General features: G+C 37.6%; 1 protein-coding gene across 4 annotated transcripts; it reads right to left on the reverse strand.

Moving 5' to 3' along the window:
* Nucleotides 1-139: 139 nt before the first annotated feature.
* LOC136250750 (uncharacterized) lies at nucleotides 140-19,380 on the reverse strand. Of its 4 annotated transcripts, XM_066043022.1 has the most exons (22): nucleotides 19,224-19,379; nucleotides 16,407-16,858; nucleotides 15,572-16,321; nucleotides 15,279-15,390; nucleotides 15,063-15,217; nucleotides 14,815-14,947; nucleotides 14,475-14,617; nucleotides 14,149-14,248; nucleotides 13,767-13,874; nucleotides 12,147-12,287; nucleotides 11,955-12,095; nucleotides 11,737-11,899; nucleotides 10,218-10,256; nucleotides 9,867-9,968; nucleotides 9,448-9,536; nucleotides 9,309-9,365; nucleotides 8,619-8,767; nucleotides 8,424-8,565; nucleotides 8,223-8,360; nucleotides 985-1,113; nucleotides 587-921; nucleotides 140-412 (listed from the first exon to the last, which is right to left on the reverse strand). In XM_066043022.1, the coding sequence occupies exons 1-22, from the start codon at nucleotides 19,293-19,295 to the stop codon at nucleotides 280-282; spliced, it is 3,783 nt and encodes a 1,260-aa protein (XP_065899094.1). In that variant the 5' UTR covers nucleotides 19,296-19,379; the 3' UTR covers nucleotides 140-279. The 4 variants fall into 4 exon arrangements, with proteins under 4 accessions (XP_065899094.1, XP_065899097.1, XP_065899095.1 ...); XM_066043025.1 differs by lacking the exon at nucleotides 587-921 and having other exon boundaries at nucleotides 19,224-19,380; XM_066043023.1 differs by lacking the exon at nucleotides 10,218-10,256.

The raw sequence follows: 19,380 nt of genomic DNA on the forward strand, positions 1-19,380 counted from the left end.
CACGTGATCTTATTATTACATAACTCAAATCTGTGCAAAAGTTAGACTGCATGCTGCCTGTTATGGAATATTGCGAACACTTCCCTTAGGTGCCAGTAATAGTAGAAAAGAACAGTCCCAAGGCATGCTTGACAGCATATACTCAAAATAAATTCTAATGGTATAAACAATCACAATTATGTAAATAATTGCATTTTTAAATGTGGCATATTATGGTACAAGACTATAAAATAAACCATGTTAGAAATTGTCTGCGCTTCTCACAGTTCTATACCAGTTTTACTGTATTTGACTCATTGTTACAGTACCATCACTTTCCACTTGTATATAAACACTGCCAACCCTATCATTCCGTGTTGGCTCAAACAAAGGGATATCATCTTCAGTCCTGTAATAGTTTTTCATCTGAATTCTGTGGATACAAGCAAGTCATTATTAGAATACACGATTCATGACATGACATTCGTAAATGTTCCATTCATTGCGTAGCTGATTCTTACTATGCATTTGAATGAAATATGTACACTTCTAAATGTGCACTGCAATACACAAAAGTAGTTAGCTATGTAACTATGAGCATACACACTTTCTCATATCCATCCACTTTGCAAGTGATCTACCAACTCGTAGCACCAAGGGATATAATGGTACAATTAAGATTGGCATGTAGTACAGCACAAGAAGTAGTAAAGTTAATTTTGTCAGTACTTGACTGTTCTGACAACTGTCTATGCTTATCGGATCAATAGTTTCCTCCAGTGATCTCTGAATGTATCTAGTTGATTTTAGTGCTAGCATTACAATAATATTTCCAATTAGGATTGTCTCAAAATATAAAGTGGTTCTTGATAATTGGTTGTTTTCTGATAAGAAGTACAAATAGATACTAAATATCAACATCATAATCAGTAAAGGAGGAATCTATACAAATAAAATTAAGTCAGATTGAAAATATTGTAGAACAGATAACTAACGTATACGTACCTCCTTCCCTGGAAATGGTAACAATACAACAAGAATCAATATTCTTCTGAAAAGTTCAACACTTGGCCACCATTTACACTGAGAATTGTTTGCATTCCTTACAGCAATAGTAAAATTCCTCAGTTGTTCCTGTTAGTATATAATAGAAGTAGGTATTAAGTATGTGTATATATAGCGCACTATACCGACCATATCCTCAACACAAAGTCCATTGAAACTACCAATACTGTATTTATCGATATAATAAACCAATACATGCATAGGCTGCCGGGTACTTCATTACAATGTAGCAATACACCTATAGCACAGTATGTACATGTTGAGCTGGATCCTCAAAAAAACAACAAAAAAACTCATGGATGAAAATTAATTACACATGATCTTGAAATTTGGCTCATTTGTAGTACTGCTTGACCCACTAAAAATATTTCAAATTTTTTTTTGTTCAAATGCCTGATATCAAGACACACGGTAGTGTGTTGTGTGGCCCAAGAAGCCAGCACGCAACACCCATGAGTACATTGACAGGAAGAATGAAATGCAATTTTCGCACCTCCGTAGCTCTTCTTCTTATTTTTCTTCCTCTTTTCACACACTTACAAAAACTGCTATAAAACGCGAACGCCATATCCAATTGCCTTGAAATGTGGCACACAAAAGGGGGGTATAAAGGCGCATCTAGGTACCAACTTTGGCTGGAATACGATAAACAGGCAAAGAGTTATTAGCAATTATTCACGAAAAAATAACACCAATATGTTGTCACGCCTACAGGGTAAACCGCTTATGGGAAGAAGCTGAAAATCCGTGGGTGAATAGGTTAACTATTTAACCTCAAACCTTTTGGGTTTGAAAGAAATCGAGCTAAAAACCAGGAAGATACAACGAAAAAACCAACAGTGTGTAACAATTAGGCCACTCCAATTTGTTTTTATGTTTCTGGTCATTTGAAGTTTAGTTTTAGATGCGGGCGGGCGGAATTCAGCAACAAAGCAACAATGAAGTGACTGCTCAATTAGAGTATTTTTGTGATTTACTGACTGTTCTATTAGAGTATATCGATCTGTACTATGCACTATGCACATTTCTTGCAGGTTTTCACTAATAAAAGGCATACTTAAGCAGTCAGTTTGATTTAGCACCTTTGTTGCAGCCCAATATTTGTTTCTAAAATCTTGCTTTTTAAAAAATCTGATGCGGGCATTTTCCCCATGTATTTCTGAAATTTGACATTCTCCAAAAAAGGATGCGGGCGGTGGACCAGAAACATAACTATACCAATAGGAGTGGCCTTATGCAATCGAGATTAGCTAATAAAAAACGATTACTTGCCAGGCCTACCAGAAAAACCGCTTGGGGTAATGTTTTGAAAATCGCTGTAAAGATGGAGTAATCATCTTAGAAAGGCTATTCAATGGTGTAGAAGAATCAGACTTAAAGTCATAGAGTTATAACACGAAATCCAACTTGGTGTAGCTGCAGCTAGGTGCGAGATCGAGATACCCTAATAGAGCAGTCACCCTGAAGAGAATTCAAGAGATCAGCTAGAAACAAATCACTCTGTAGAGATTTCAGCTACAAACAGATAATCCTGTAGATATTTCAGCTAGATACAAGTCACCCTGTAGAGAGATCAGCTAGAAGAAGTCACCTTATAGAGAGTTCAGCTACAAACAATTCACCCTGTACAGAGATCAGCTAGAAGAAGTTACCTTGTAGAGAGTTCAGCTGCAAACAAATCATCCTACAGAGAGTTCAGCTATACAAACAAATCACCCTGTAGAGAGATCAGCTGGAAGAAGTCAAGAGTTCAATTACAAAGAAACCACCATGTAGGGAGTTCAGCTACAAACTAGTGACTTGTAGAGGCATCAGCTAGAAGAAGTTACCTTGTAGAGAGTTCAGCTACAAACAAATCACCCTGTAGATAGTTCAGCTACAAACAAATCACCCTGTAGAGAGATCAGCTTGAAGAAGTTACCTTGTAGAGAGTTCAGTTACAAAGAAACCATTCTGTAAAGAGCTCAGCTGCAAACAAATCACCTGTACAGAATTCAGCTACAAACAAATCACCTTGTATAGAGAGATCAGCTAGAAAAAGTTACCTTGTAGATAGTTCAGCTACAAACAGTTCACCCTGTAGAGAGGTCAGCTAGAAGAAGTCACCTTGTATAGAGTGTTCAGTTACAAAGAAACCACTATGTAGAGAGTTCTGAAATAAATATATGTATTATATATATAATTTGTACATTTAATGATAAAATTATAAATATTTAAAGTATTTAACATCTGCTTCATCTTTTCTTCTTCCTGTGAGAAAGAAAAAAAGATAGGTTAAAAAAGCCCAAAATGGGGTATACAAATACAAAAAGAAGTGAAATCTAATCCAAAACAGCCAAGCTGTAAAAAAAGAGTGCATGCAGCCCTCAAAAAGGCTAAAGCGGCACAAAATTCACCTGAATTGTCGTTATTAAAATTTTTACCATTAACCTACTATCACAGCCATTTCTTGCCCGCCACCTTGGATTTCACATCTTTTTTCACCATAGCCTTTTTGAGGGCCGCACTCTTTTTTACAGCTTGGCTGTTTTGGATTAGATCAAGACACACGATAGTGTGTCGTGCGGCCCAAGAAGCCGGCGCGCCACACCGTGAGTATATTAACAGGAAGAAAGAAAACGCAATTTTCACACCTATGTAGCTCTGTGATCCCTTATCCGATTGGAACCAAATTTGCTGGAGACGTTCCGCCCAGTTAGGGTAGTCTACATACCAAATTTGAAGAAAATCGCTCCAGCCATTTCCGAGATACGAGCGAACAAACTTTCGTTTTAATTTCTTCGTTTTTTTCTTCTTCTTCATCATCTTCATTTCGCACACTTCGCAAAATTCGCCATAAAACACGAATGCGTGCTCGGATTTGGCTGAAATTTGGCACACTTAAAGGGCTCATTAAGGCGGATCTCCGTACCAACCTTGGTAGGAATCCGATGAACATTCACGGAGTTATGACCAATTATTTGCGTAAAATAAGGTCGAAGGTCTGTCACGCCTACAGGGTAAACGCCTTGGAGGAATCAGTTGAAAATTGATATGTAGATGGAGCAACCATCGCAGGAGTGCCTTTTTGTGATTTGAAAGGAATCGAGATAAAGACCATGGAGATATGACACGAAACCCAACCTGTGTCAAAATTACGCGATCGATTTTTATGAATAAAAAAACTATTAGTTTTCGTATCTACCAGGCAAACCGCTTAGAGCAACGAGCTGAAAATCAGTATGTAGCTGGAATAATCATCATAGAAAGTCCTTGCAGTAGTACAGAAGAATCGGATTACAAATCACTGAGTTATGATTCGAAAGGCAACTAGGTGCAGCAAATGCGAGATCGAGATACTCTAATAGAACAGTCACCCTAATAAAGCATTCAGCTGCATTTATAATTTACTCAGTTATATTACATTGTAAGTTATTCTGTAGGGAATTCAGCTACAAACAAGTCACCCTGTAGTCAGATCAGCTAGAAGAAGGTACCTAATAGAGAGTTCAGCTACAAATAAGCCATCATGTAGAAAGTTCAGCTCAAATAAATCACCCTGTAGAGAATTCAGCTACAAACAAATTGCCCTGTAGAGAGATCAGCTAGAAGAAGTTACCTTGTAGAGAGTTCAGTTACAAAGAAACAATCATGCAAAGAGTTTAGCTGCAAACAAATCACCCAGTAAAAAGTTCCGCTATGAACAGATCACACTGTAGAGAGTTCAGTTAGAAACAAGTCATCCTGTAGAGAGATCAGCTAGAAGAAGTCACCTTGTAGAGAGTTCAGTTACAAAGAAACAATCATGCAAAGAGTTTAGCTGCAAACAAATCACCTGTAGAGAATTCAACTACAAACAAATCACCCTGTAGAAAGATCAGCTAGAAGAAGTTACCTTGTAGAGAGTTCAGCTACAAACAAATCACCCTGTAGAAAGTTCAGCTACAAACAAGTCACCCTGTAGAGAGATCAGCTAGAAACAAGTCATCCTGTAGAGAGTTCAGCTAGAAGAAGTTACATTGTAGAGAGTTCAGCTACAAAGAAACTACCATGTAGAGAATTCAGCTACAAACAAATCACCCTATAGAAAGGTCAGCTAGAAGAAGTTACCTTGTAGAGAGTTCAGCTACAAACAAATCACCCTGTAGAGAGTTCAGCTACAAACAAGTCACCATGTAGAGAGTTCAGCTAGAAGAAGTTACGTTGTACAGAGTTCAGCTACAAAGAAACTACCATGTAGAGAGTTCAGCTGCAAATAAATCGCCCTGTAGAGAATTCAGCTACAAACAAATCACCCTGTAGAAAGATCAGCTAGAAGAAGTTACCTTGTAGAGAGTTCAGCTACAAACAAATCACCCTGTAGAGAGTTCAGCTACAAAGAAACTACCATATAGAGAGTTCAGCTGCAAACAAATCGCCCTGTAGAGAATTCAGCTACAAACAAATCACCCTGTAGAAAAGTAGATCAGCTAGAAGAAGTTACCTTGTAGAGAGTTCAGCTACAAACAAATCACCCTGTAGAGAGTTCAGCTAGAAACAAGTCACCCTGTAGAGAGATCAGCTAGAAACAAGCCACCCGTCGAGAGTTCAGCTAGAAGAAGTTACATTGTAGAGAGTTCAGCTACAAAGAAGCTACCATGTAGAGAGTTCAGCTGCAAACAAATTGCCCTGTAGAGAATTCAGCTACAAACAAATCACCCTGTAGAAAGGTCAGCTAGAAGAAGTTACCTTGTAGAGAGTTCAGCTACAAACAAATCACCCTGTAGAGAGTTCAGCTATAAACAAGTCACCCTGTAGAGAGATCAGCTAGAAACAAGTCATCCTGTAGAGAGTTCAGCTAGAAGAAGTTACATTGTAGAGAGTTCAGCTACAAACAAGTCACCATGTAGAGAGTTCAGCTAGAAGAAGTTACCTTGTAGAGAGTTCAGCTACAAACAAATCACCCTGTAGAGAGTTCAGCTACAAACAAGTCACCCTGTAGAGAGATCAGCTAGAAACAAGTCATCCTGTAGAGAGTTCAGCTAGAAGAAGTTACCTTGTAGAGAGTACAGCTACAAACAAATCACCCTGTAGAGAGTTCAGCTACAAACAAGTCACCCTGTAGAGAGATCAGCTAGAAACAAGTCATCCTGTAGAGAGTTCAGCTAGAAGAAGTTACATTGTAGAGAGTTCAGCTACAAAGAAACTACCATGTAGAGAATTCAGTTAGAAGAAGTCACATAGTAGAGAGTTCAGCTACAAAGAAACTACCATGTAGAGAATTCAGCTACAAACAAATCACCCTATAGAAAGGTCAGCTAGAAGAAGTTACCTTGTAGAGAGTTCAGCTACAAACAAATCACCCTGTAGAGAGTTCAGCTACAAACAAGTCACCATGTAGAGAGTTCAGCTAGAAGAAGTCACATTGTAGAGAGTTCAGCTACAAAGAAACTACCATGTAGAGAATTCAGCTACAAACAAATCACCCTATAGAAAGGTCAGCTAGAAGAAGTTACCTTGTAGAGAGTTCAGCTACAAACAAATCACCCTGTAGAGAGTTCAGCTACAAACAAGTCACCATGTAGAGAGTTCAGCTAGAAGAAGTTACATTGTAGAGATTCAGCTACAAAGAAACTACCATGTAGAGAGTTCAGCTGCAAACAAATCGCCCTGTAGAGAATTCAGCTACAAACAAATTACCCTGTAAAAAGATCAGCTAGAAGAAGTTACCTTGTAGAGAGTTCAGCTACAAACAAATCACCCTGTAGAGAATTCAGCTACAAACAAATCACCCTGTAGAAAGATCAGCTAGAAGAAGTTACCTTGTAGAGAGTTCAGCTACAAACAAGTCACCCTGTAGAGAGATCAGCTAGAAACAAGCCACCCGTAGAGAGTTTAGCTAGAAGAAGTTACATTGTAGAGAGTTCAGCAGTTTAGCTGCAAACAAATCGCCCTGTAGAGAATTCAGCTACAAACAAATCACCCTGTAGAAAGATCAGCTAGAAGAAGTTACCTTGTAGAGAGTTCAGCTACAAACAAATCACCCTGTAGAGAGTTCAGCTACAAACAAGTCATCCGGTAGAGGGATCAACTAGAAGGATCACCTTGCAGAGAGGTCAGCTACAAAGAAATCACCCTGCTTCATCTTTTCTTCTTCCTGTAGTAAAGAAAAAAATGACAGGTTAAAAAGCCCTAAAGCCGGCCATAGGCCGGCTTTGGGGTATACAAATGCAAAAAGAAGTGAAATCTAATCCAAAACAGCCAAGCTGTAAAAAAAGTGTGCGGCCCTGAGAAAGGCTATGGTGAAAAAAGATGTGAAATCCAAGGTGGCGGCCAAGAAATGGCTGTGATGGTAGGTTAATGGTAAAAATTTTAATAACAACAATTCAGGTGAATTTGGTGCCGCTTGGTCTTGGCACAAAATTCACCTGAATTGTCGTTATTAATTTTTTTACCATTAACCTACCATCACAGCCATTTCTTGGCCGCCACCTTGGATTTCACATCTTTTTTCACCATAGCCTTTCTCAGGGCCGCACACTTTTTTTACAGCTTGGCTGTTTTGGATTAGATAATACTTACAACCAATCAAAATTTTCACATTACATTTCCTATGAAGAAGCCATAAAAGTGTGGTGTCCGTTGTGGCTTTTTTTTTTCAAACTTGTGATGAAGCCAAGCAATACGTGTCTGTTGTTGACACCTTTGCTGTCACCAGTATGCAGCTGGTTGGCTGAAATGTTAACTTTCTTGAGAAAAAATCAATTTTTAATTTTTAGCTGTTTTTCAGGATATTATAGCTGGGGTTTGCTTGAACACTGGACCGCTAAAGACAGTGCTATAAATGTTGGAGCCATATGCTACAGTTATATAAGTATAAGCCGGACATACAGTGTATGTGTGTTCTTACTGTTTTCCAGTTGCAAGTAAAGAGCATAATGTAAGTTGATTATATATAAACATTGTCACTGCCATTTTAATATTTACCACTGCACCTATGGACCTTAAGAAATATACAATTGATTAAACGTTGGGTCCAAAACCATACTATGGCTTCTATATGGACAGATTAAAAAGTACACTAAACTTAGCAAATGAGTACAAATGCCACTTTGTTGTTTTGTTTCCATGCTTAAACGATGGTGATCACAAAGTAAAATGAAGGCTTACCAATGATGCAGTGATAACATTGCAGTCATGTGCAGCAGTAACATATATACCTTGAAGATTGCTTCACTGCAGGCAAGGCCAACAAATATCACCAATGAACCTGCCAGAGCTAAAACAACAATAGCAATCACTCCAATGATGGCATGTGTCCCGTGAAAGCATTTTGTGGTAGCATCAATGTACCATTTCTATAGTATAAAAAGTAATAAACTACATTAATATACCATACATACATTGCTATCTGTACTTACTCCTGCGTCATCTCCTTGTGTAACAGGTATGACAGGACAGTTCAATATGGACATTGATGTGTACACGACATGACTGTATTGGAGTATTATTAAAGTCCACACACCATCCCAAGAAAACTTCCACTTTCTTATTAAACATATCCTAATTCAAATAAGGAATATAAATACATTAATGTACTGTTACGATTCACTAACTTGTTTATACTGAAGAGAAGTACAGTTACTATTCCAGTTGTGCTAATGGGAATATATCTTAACCCGTATGCTAACACTGCATCCATTTCATGAAATAGACAAAAGTCATATGGAAAGTAAAAGCTTAGCAAGCTACCCAAGAAGTAAAGCTGTTGAGTAGATAAAGAAATGTAAAACAGATATCATACACACGAAACTGGATCTGCAAAAAAAAATTATTCCAAGTATTTCAAACTGATAGTTTTATACATAATACACCCCTGTATATAGTCAGGATTCAGTGTTTACAAACTCCTGAGGTAGCTAAGGGAATGCTTAGCTATCTGAAGCTTCAGCCTGTTAAGTAGAAACTACAAAGTACAATAGACAAAGTAATTTGCACAGCAATAGACATTTAATTTTAATGACTTGTACTAATCACATTCACTGTAGTAAATTCATTGCTTCAAGAGTAATATATATTAATATTATGAACTCTTGATTGCTGGGTGTGAGTATTGGTTCATATGTCCTTGCATGTCAGTATGCAAGGTACAGCCTGGTACCTCAGTTACTTTTTGAATAAATGAAAAGTTAAAATGTATGGAAGAAGTTTCTAACAAACTACTATACTCTAATAGAACAATCATCATGGTGCTTACTAAAATTATAATCCAGACAACTAATGTTTTACCATATGTACATACTTACGTATCTGTGTCCCTGAGAAAAAGTAAAAGTTAAATTTTCCATTATGTATGGTGTGATCTGCAGAATAAGTAAGAGGATAAGAACAACATCAAGGAATGCAATAGAAGATTAAAACATTGTACAAATACTTAACACTGACCTGAGTGTAAAATAGAAAAGGCAACAGCCATGATGGAATTTTTATTGCAAATACTATGACAAGTGCTGCCACGCTAGCATCAACCACAACTATAGGATGACACAAACAAATTTGTACCACCATGTGAGCACCAGCATGTCTATATTGAGATTGGTATAAGTGTGTGTATACAGGTACACAAATTACTAACATACACATATGCATGCACAATGGAGTCCCAGTTAATACAAACCACTGGGAAACACCTGACGCTCAAAAATTTATGAAATGATCAAACTTGCACTTTAATTTACAAAAAATTTGTAGGCAATCTAACAGATTGTTTAACTACTCTAATAGAACAATATTATTGTTGTTGGAAGTGTGTTTGGATAACTGAGTTTCTGCTGTATAAAAGTGTGCACATGTAAAGTAATCACCTAAGATAACAATCAGTAGCCATCCTACACCAATACAAGATGTACACCTATTCAGTAGTGTGGTGACACCTTTTCCTTCTTTGCATCTTCCACATAATAAACCTTCAAAATAAATTTATGAAATCACATGCTAAAATAATGTGATACGTAACATTTTTGCACATTCATTCATTGTACTGTATTTTTAAAAACTGTTTTCTATTTGAACTAACATCCTACCCACTGCATCCTACCCACTGCATATACAACATTTGTTATAATATATAAATGTTAGATTGGTAAGTCTCATATTTGATTGCTGTTGCAATCACAACAAGGTAACTAATTAAAACCATAAGTTGTGGTACAAACCTTGGAAGTATCTGGTGATAACGCTGTATACAGCAATTTCTTGATTTTCATGTAAAAAAACATGATAAAAATTTTTGTGCAAAAACATTATTGTATGATTTACATATGACTGCACTCTCATTCTTTCACAAAAATTTTGTGTAAGAAATTTTCATATAATTTTTGGATATGAAAATTATTTTATAACAAAAAAAAGGAGCAAATTACGGTATTGCATATATATACTACAGCGTTGAAACCGGGTCGGGTCATCCGAGTCATCCGGGTAAACCGGGTCACATTTTCTCCAGGTCATCTGGGTCCGACCCGGTTTAAACGCTATCGCGTAGTTCTTTAATAAATTATAAACGCTATCGCGTAGCTCTTTAATAAACTTATAAACACTATCGCGTAGCTCTTTCGTGAGCCACGCCCACTTATCGCATTACCAACATATGCTCAGCTACGCCCATTTATTAGTAAGTGCAATATGTAGCACGAACCTGAGGGTATCTATGGTGAGGGGTAGCTATTGTTAGTAGGTGATGACCTTTTATTTTTTATTTTTTTTGGTCTTCAACCTACAGCTAGGCTGAAGTTGCAATATTTACTCAACACGAATCGAACGCTCAAAACGTAGTCTCGCTCGCTCGAGACCAGCCGAAACATAGCTCTTATTGCACGCCTCGGCTTTAATTAATCCGGGTCACATCCGGGTCAAATCCGGGTCTGACCCGGATTGCTATCCGGGTCAGTGGGTCATCCGGGTCAGCAGTAGTGACCCGGTTTCAACGTTGATATACTATATGTACATAAAAGCCATGCACACTTAGTCCTTGTACTTGTGATGAATTGCATTAAAGGTGATTAAAGACCAGTTGTTTTTGCACATTCCTTAAATTGCTTCTCTGTTATCTATAGCAACAAGGGAGTGGACAGCCAAAGTTTCAGTCTTTTGTGAAGAATAGTCTTGGAGTTATAGCAGTAGACAGTTGGAACAACAATCGATTTGATTTGTATAGTAACAAAATCACAGGCGCATATTTAATCACCATCATAACTCACAACTGAAACAAGCTAGACTTGGCTCAATCTGTTCATCATGAACTAGCAAATCCATCATGGTGTAGTGTTTTCCCTGTACTTCTCTGTGTGGACAAAGGCCAGAAACCCTTATTTCTACTGCAATGTATATAAGTGTCCAGAACTCAAGAACCTTTTGCTGTATGAACACAAAACAAAGATTTTTCTTACTCTCCATGAACAGGTGAATCTGATGGTGTACAGGTTTTGTTGATTAGAGATTTGTTTATGAAGGGATTAAAATGTGCATAAAATTTTTGTAGCATGTGTATTTTTACCCAGTTTATATATACACCTGTAGTAAAGTAGAAGTTTGCAGAAATGACCGGTTTCATGTGTACATGAACACATGCGTGTGTGTGCACACACACACACACGCACACACACATACATGTGTATCACACATACATACATGTGTATCAGTTATAGTGCTATATAGTACAGTCACAATCCTCACCTTCCCTGTTACAGTCACACTGCAAACTCTCATTATTAGCAGTGTATATAGAGAGGCAGTCATGTTGACTGAACCCACTACCACCACGATGACACTGACAGTAGCCAGGTGGACACTGATACAAGAACAACTCAGACCCAGTGTAATGTGCCCATAATCCATACTGTAGAGAAAACCATAATACATACTGTATTGTGAACCATCTGATCATAACTTACTCTAAGAATAATATCATCCTCTATGCATGTCTCAATAAGTATGCCATCATCACATTTACACGTAAATCCAGCACTTGAATTTTGCAAGGTATAACCAGGACGGCACACTTGGGTGTACAATAGAAAGGACTGTTCTGAGACCTACACAATCATAATTATATGTACAGATAACAATTTACCCTTCACGCTTACCCTGCTAACTGCATCAGAAGTAACAAGTACAGTATAAGATTTCTCAGGCCTGAATGACGTCAAAGTGTATCTTAAAGTGATCCCAGTATCAACAGGCTGATACAACTGTGCTGATGGATTAAACTGTATGTTATTCATTCTCTGCAGAAAATAACAAAGGGAAAACAGTGCCAATTAAATATTCTATAAAAGCAGTATTTAAATCCAGGTGATACCATGCAGTAATATTAATAATACAGGGCCGGAGGAGGAAAAATTGAGTTGGTCAGGCCATTGACTATAATGTTGAAATTGCTACTATGTACATGCCAATGAGAGAGGAGTTGCTGCACACTGTGCGAAGTGCGAAGCATGAGCATTCTAGGGGCATGCCCCCACAGGAAATTTTGAAATATTTAGACACTCAGATATGCAATATTTCACTGCTAGCTAGCTATATAAAAATGCTCAAGCCTATATCTGTTGTTCTTCATACTTTCTATACTATGTATAATTGTAGACCTGACATACAGGGGACACAGCATGAAACTTGCTGTATGCATGCATTTAGTTATAGCAATTAGAAGTTTAAGGGGAGTCTGGGGGTGCAACCCCCAGGAGCTGCAGAATGTTTACAATTTAAAGGCTTGAAAATGCCTTAAATTTTAAAATTGATGCTAAATTTTAAAGTAAAACTAGCTAGCAACTTGCAATTTTCCTCCCAAATTTCACAGGGAACCCATGCAGCATGGCCCCTTTAGCTAGGATATAATTAATCAACTAGGCAGTTAGCTGTAGTTATACAGTGAAATTCACACAGCTACAATAAAAAGCTATACAGCTACAAAAATGCAGTATACTACTATACCTGTTTGTATGAAGCGAATGGATCATCACGTAAATATACTGGTGGACAGTCACGAGACCAATCAGTATTTGAAAATGGCGTGATGTGGGTGAGGCTGAGAGTTTGCTCAGTATCTCGACAGGACGAGTGTGTAGTTGAAGAGGAGTGATTTCTACTCAAAATCTCATCCAGATGGCCGCCATGTAATGTATGGGTGTACAGCTTCTTGCCACAGAATGAGTCACCTGGTTTGTCACTGCCAGCCCTTCGCCCAGTAAAAGAAGCCAAGAGAGACAAGCCAAGGAATGCTAATGATTATTTTATGAAGATTGAATTATGATATAAGTGTGCTGGTTTAGAATCAAAGAAGGCACCTGCCTTACATGTGATAAATGCCAACTGTCAGCACACGTGATGCTGTACATAGAACCCACAATCATTTCTGTACAAAACGATACGAATGCTATGCTGTACTGTAAGGTAATTGGAGGTACCATACGTGTAGTTTTGTGCTTTAGTTAGGCTGAGAAACTAGGTAACTACTCATGTCATACATTTTCAATAACATCTGTAAAATGTACGTTGCTACATGTAGATATGATCGTCCAAAGATTGCATGAGAGTAATATAGTTCGAGCTGGGCAGCTAGTTGGTTCAGCTCCAGATTATTGGTCCAGCTCAGGCCTGACCAACCGGACCGTCTCCTCCGGCCTTGTTAATAGCAATAATAACGTATTTAACTCTATATCACACCACACATATATGCTTATTAACATACACATACTGTTGTTAACCTTATTGGTATCATTAGCACCAAAACGGAATATAGCAGCAGTGGGATGATTTAGTTCATCATAGGCTTTTAGTTGTAGTACTTTATCACGTCCGGGATATGATGAGATCTACATCAGACACACATTATGATTATGTATATGCACATTGTGATTACTGGTGTATGTTCTTTGTTGATAGTATGGTAAATACTAAGAAATTCTCATACACATATAGTGGTTTGTATTGTTGAGGTTGTGTCTGTTGAAAAGTTATTCTATTATACATTTACTACTCTAATAGAGCAGCCATTTCAGCATGATTCACCATAGTAACAGGAAGTTACAATCCATGGAATTGATAGACTGTACTGCATACATGCTTGTATATTTCGTTAGCACTTACATTACTCATATTATTCAAAGAAAATGTAATGGGAGGAGTTTGTAGATCCAACAGTGTATCATCAGTATCATTATCATGTCCAAAATTTCTGTTACTAGAACTAAATGCACCAAACACAATAATTTCCATCATGCCAATAATGCATTTGTATCACAATGTCCATATCATTTACGTAAGTATAAAGAGTGTGACAATTTTCTTACAGTAACACATGATACCCAATAGACAGTTACAAAAAAATGGCAATGCTTGACAAATAATATTTATGTGTATGCACAGCTTACTATATACATAAACTGCATCAATACAAATGGTAAAATATATACCTGTAATCCATAAACGACCATCTGAAAGTTTCATTTAATGAAAAGAATGGAGGAGCTGCAGAGTTCCATGAACAGTAGCTCAATCTGTCTATGAAAAAAGCTGATCCGACAAAAGCACTGTTTCCTCTGAATCTAAAAGTCACCTAAAATTAAAAATACTAATAAAATTTAGTGTAAGTTTATCATGTAAAGGGACCTATGAAAACCTAGCATAAATATAAGGTAGGAAACATGTATTGAGTTTAGTACTTGTCCATAGACAGATACGTGTAATGCTAGCACTCCAACTGGTCAATATTATAATCACACAAACTGTTAGTATGTAGACTAGTGCACTAACATTTTCCCATTCTTCTGGTAGTATAGTATCCTCCACTTGTCGGTCAAACTGAAGGAAACACAGTCGGTTATAGTAACTCCTTGAGAACAATGATGGCACAGGCTGTGTTTCAACTACCACTGAAGCACCAATGCTACATATACAAACATATACACATAAATTATAAGTAAGAAACAAACACATACTGTATAAGCATAACAGAAGGCAAGTACATGCACACGCACGCACGCGCACACGCACACACACACCTTCCTGTGTTATTGATGAAATCAAATGTACTCCCTTGGAAGAGAATCACCTGTGTGTAAGAGGTCAAGTACATTGCTCCACCACTTAGACCTTCAGCATTGTTGCCTAAGAATGTTAAGTGTGCACCTCTCACAGTGACCCTTGATCCAACCGCCTGTTCAAAAAATAATCATACATTTTAATCAAACGGTTAAGTACAGTGTATAGATGCTTACCCTAAATGCTGGTCCTGTGTTATTGACAAACGTGACATTTCCCTTAAATATTATTGGGAAATATGCAATACTAAGAGTTCCACCTCGACCTCCACCATTGCCAATGAACTCACTACAAAGAGAAGGTGCATTTAGTATGCAAAGATAAGGTACATGTGTATGTATACTGTAAACATATGACTGCATTTCTGTGAAACCATATGGCTCAACAACACTGTTACAATCAATACATTTACATACCATACACTATTATAATACCATACTGTATATACATGTATGCATGCTCTTCATACCAGTTATTAACTTCCAAAGGAGCAACATTAGTTTTAGGACTTAAGAAGTTTGCATGAAACAAACCAACAGCAGCGCCATACTGGTCACCTATATTGTTGTAAAATTTACTGTCAAGGATACGGAGAAAGTTTGTCAACCCTTCTGTGTATGTCAATGCAAATGAGACACTTCCAACAAATCCATCATGGTTATCAATGAATGAACAATTGTTTATGATAATTTCACTTATATCAATTGGGGAAATTGAACTTAAGTAACCAAAAAATATTGCAGCAGCACCAAATCTAGCTGTGTTTGACAAGAATAGATTGTTGTTAATGTTAAAATACTGATTTACACTAATTCCATCTATCAAGATAAACAAACCACCTCCAAATCCATTGGCATGGTTCCTTTCAAACACTGTCTCTTCAATCACAACAGTAACATTATTTCTTGTGTTATACACTAAAGCAATTCCACCACCTCTTCCTGTAAATGTCCGTGTTTCAAGAGCATCAGTGCTCGGGTTGAAGCCCCTCACTCTTCCTTGGGCAGAATTATTATAAAATGTACAATTGTATATAAGCACATTTGATGTCAGTGGACAATCCATTAATGCATCATTCCAACCATAAGATAGGCTGCCAGCATTTCCTTCATAAGAACGGAATATATGACGGGCAGATGAAGTGTTGTTAACAAACATACAGTTGACAACTAACAATGACGGAGAATTGAACAGATATATGGGAACTTCTGTAAACTGACTATAAATGGTGGAAATAATAAAAATTAAGTTAATTTCCAATATGTACAGCAGTTAAGAATATACATTCAGTCAAACCAACGTACCTGAAACTGCTAGCATTAATTTCAACAGATGAAATGTTTTCAAAGAGAACAAATGTTGTAGGACATGACACAAAAGAAATAGATCTGATGCCAAAATATTGCACATTATTAACACTAATAATTCCTCGATAATTAAAAGAACTGAAAATACACTTGACAGTGGTACCTCTGCCTTCTAATATCATATTTGATGAAATATTAAATGTTTGAGTCGAGGACAGTGATAGTTCCAGTGTACCAGAATCAAACAAAACAAGGTAGCAGCTGTTGTTGTCTATTGGAGACCTTTGCACTTCCAATAAAGTGTTTGTAAACTCTGAGCTAGAGTCAACATTTCTCTCAACAATATTATCACAAGGTTGACAGAGTACACTTCTATTACTTGCTAGTAACATCAACAGCACTAGCAGATGACTAGTCATGATGGCCACTCCTACATGTATCGACTGTAGCTAGAGAAAGAGAAACATAGTTATACCCTATTCACATATAGATCTACAGATGGCCCACATTATTGCTTGTAGCCTAATATGTAAAAGTGTAATTTGATATGGAATGGCTTATTGGTACAACACAAGCCATGAGGGGATTTAATTCAACAATAGAACAATAATATCATGTCACCATCTTCTGATAACTGTGCATGCAGTGATACCACAATAAAGCCTTAAAGTGTTTAAATGTAAATTGTTGGACTGCAGTCACTGTACAATACAATATACTACACATGTAGTACTCTAGTACATGGCTGTGTCTTTTTACTTTCTTACATGCTTAATTAGTTGCTTCATAGACCAATATACACTAACAGTAAAGTTGATCAATAAACAACTATAGCCAGAATACGAGCATGAGCCTCATGTTCTTTACACAGTGACAATTCTAGACCTGACATATAGCTACAGGGAAGGGCACAATATATGAATGTTGTTTTATGACTATAGAATTTCAGGGGGTCTGGGGGTGCAACCTCCAGAAGCTACAGAATTTATAGGCTTGAAATTGATAATAAAAAGATGAAAAATTCCAAAACAATCTATACCACAGGACTTTTTGAAACTTATTTTGGGGGGTATAACCCCTTTAGAATTGCAGATATACACATTTACTGTTATAGCTACCAATTAATGTTTTGTCAGTGAAACACCTAATCAAGTTGAAGCCATAATAGACCATGCGCTAGAGCATGCAGGCCCTCTATAAAATCATGTGTACACAGTAATGCACATAGTAAGATGCCATATTTGACGGGGGGGAAATCATGTGCTCTATGCTGGGAAAATTTAAATCCTGTTATAATAGTAAATTAGCTACTAGCTGTATATACAAGATATTCTGGGTTTTGCAATAGAATGTTTAATACTTTTTGCCCGTACTTTTCCCATAAAACATCATGAACTTAGCAACTTTATGTGAGACTACGTACACACCCTCAGGATCACACGGCTTATAGTGACCTATTTTTTATCCATTTACCATCATTGTACCAAAATCCAGTGATACTTGATGCAGTATAAGAGAATGGTGAAGTTTGGATACACAACAGCCAAGAAATTAGTTTACCAAAATAGACCTGTCTTGTAGTGGCCCTGCCACCTGTATAGAAAGGCCTGCAACTCTCTAAAAGGACTTGCAAGGCAACAGACCTTAAACTTAATTCCCAAAATGCATGAGACTGAAACTATATGCTAACCCACTTTTCTACAGCAACCACTTCCCTTAATAACAGTCTTAATTGTGTGGCCAGACCACTTTTTTTCCATGTATTGGGTAGGGAAAATAGGGTCTGGTGCAACTCCAATAGCTGTTTACTTCTGAGCCATCCCCAGACTCTGGGGATGTTAATTGAATAAAATTAGCCACAAAGGAGGCGCCATGACATCAGTAAAAATATTCGTACACTCCTGCTCTGGTTGTGAGTCTTGTTAGGGGGCATCTCCAAACTGATTTTGCATGGTACGCTTAACATCACAATGACGCTAACTTTAGACCCCCCCCCCCCTCCTTAGCGTCACACTATGAAAACAATGCATTGGCAATAGAAGCACAAAACGTTACATTCTTTACCTGAAAACATAGTACAAACAGAATTGCTGCTTAATCACATCACTTTCTCTGTTCCTAGCTGTTTACACTATATAACTGCTTTAATAACAATGTATAACATCATGGGCTGAACACCCCTAACGTCATTATGACGTTATAAGTGTACCAAATCAGTTTGGAGATTCCCCCTTACACGAGGATGAACTTTCAAGAGGCTATAAAAGAGACATCGGAGCAAATTAAGATTCGTTTAAAGGATAAACAGATAGAAGCCATCTCGAGTTAACTAACTGACGTCATCGGCGCCTCCTTTGCGGCCAATGTTATTCAAATAGCGTCTGGCTCAGAAGTAAACAGCTATTCGTGTTTATTTATTTTCCAAGAAATGTGTTGCACCAGACCCTTTTTTCCCCACTCCATACACGGCGGTCTGGCCACGCGAGACTACCTCAATACTGAAGGCCAAGAAATCTTGGCGCGAAGCCTGGTACATTGAATCAATATGTGCTGAGGGCCGTGTACCATATATGACACTTAGCTACAGATCACGCCGTGAATCACGCCGGCAATTATACTGATCACTCCCACATGTAGCTACACTGAATTGTTTAAAACTTTGATCTCCGGGATATTACATAGCGGTTGGTCATCAAGCCGGCCTCGCATGACTGCCGAGCTGACCCGGCAGAGTCCGGACTGGAATTGAATAAGCTTAGACTACTTATAATTGAACAAATGAGTCACTAACTACTTGATATCTAAACAACTCACAGATAGACACACAGTACAGTCCGCCGGCGCTTTGGCAACGTATTCACTGTGACTGCCGGATACGAATTCCATCCACTAAATAATTTGAAATACGTACGCACACAACCTGGAAATCCGGCATACCATAGAAAGGTATTCTAGTATTCTAAAGAAAACA

This window comes from Dysidea avara, chromosome 3, assembly GCF_963678975.1.
Source record: "Dysidea avara chromosome 3, odDysAvar1.4, whole genome shotgun sequence".
Taxonomy (NCBI): domain Eukaryota; kingdom Metazoa; phylum Porifera; class Demospongiae; order Dictyoceratida; family Dysideidae; genus Dysidea; species Dysidea avara.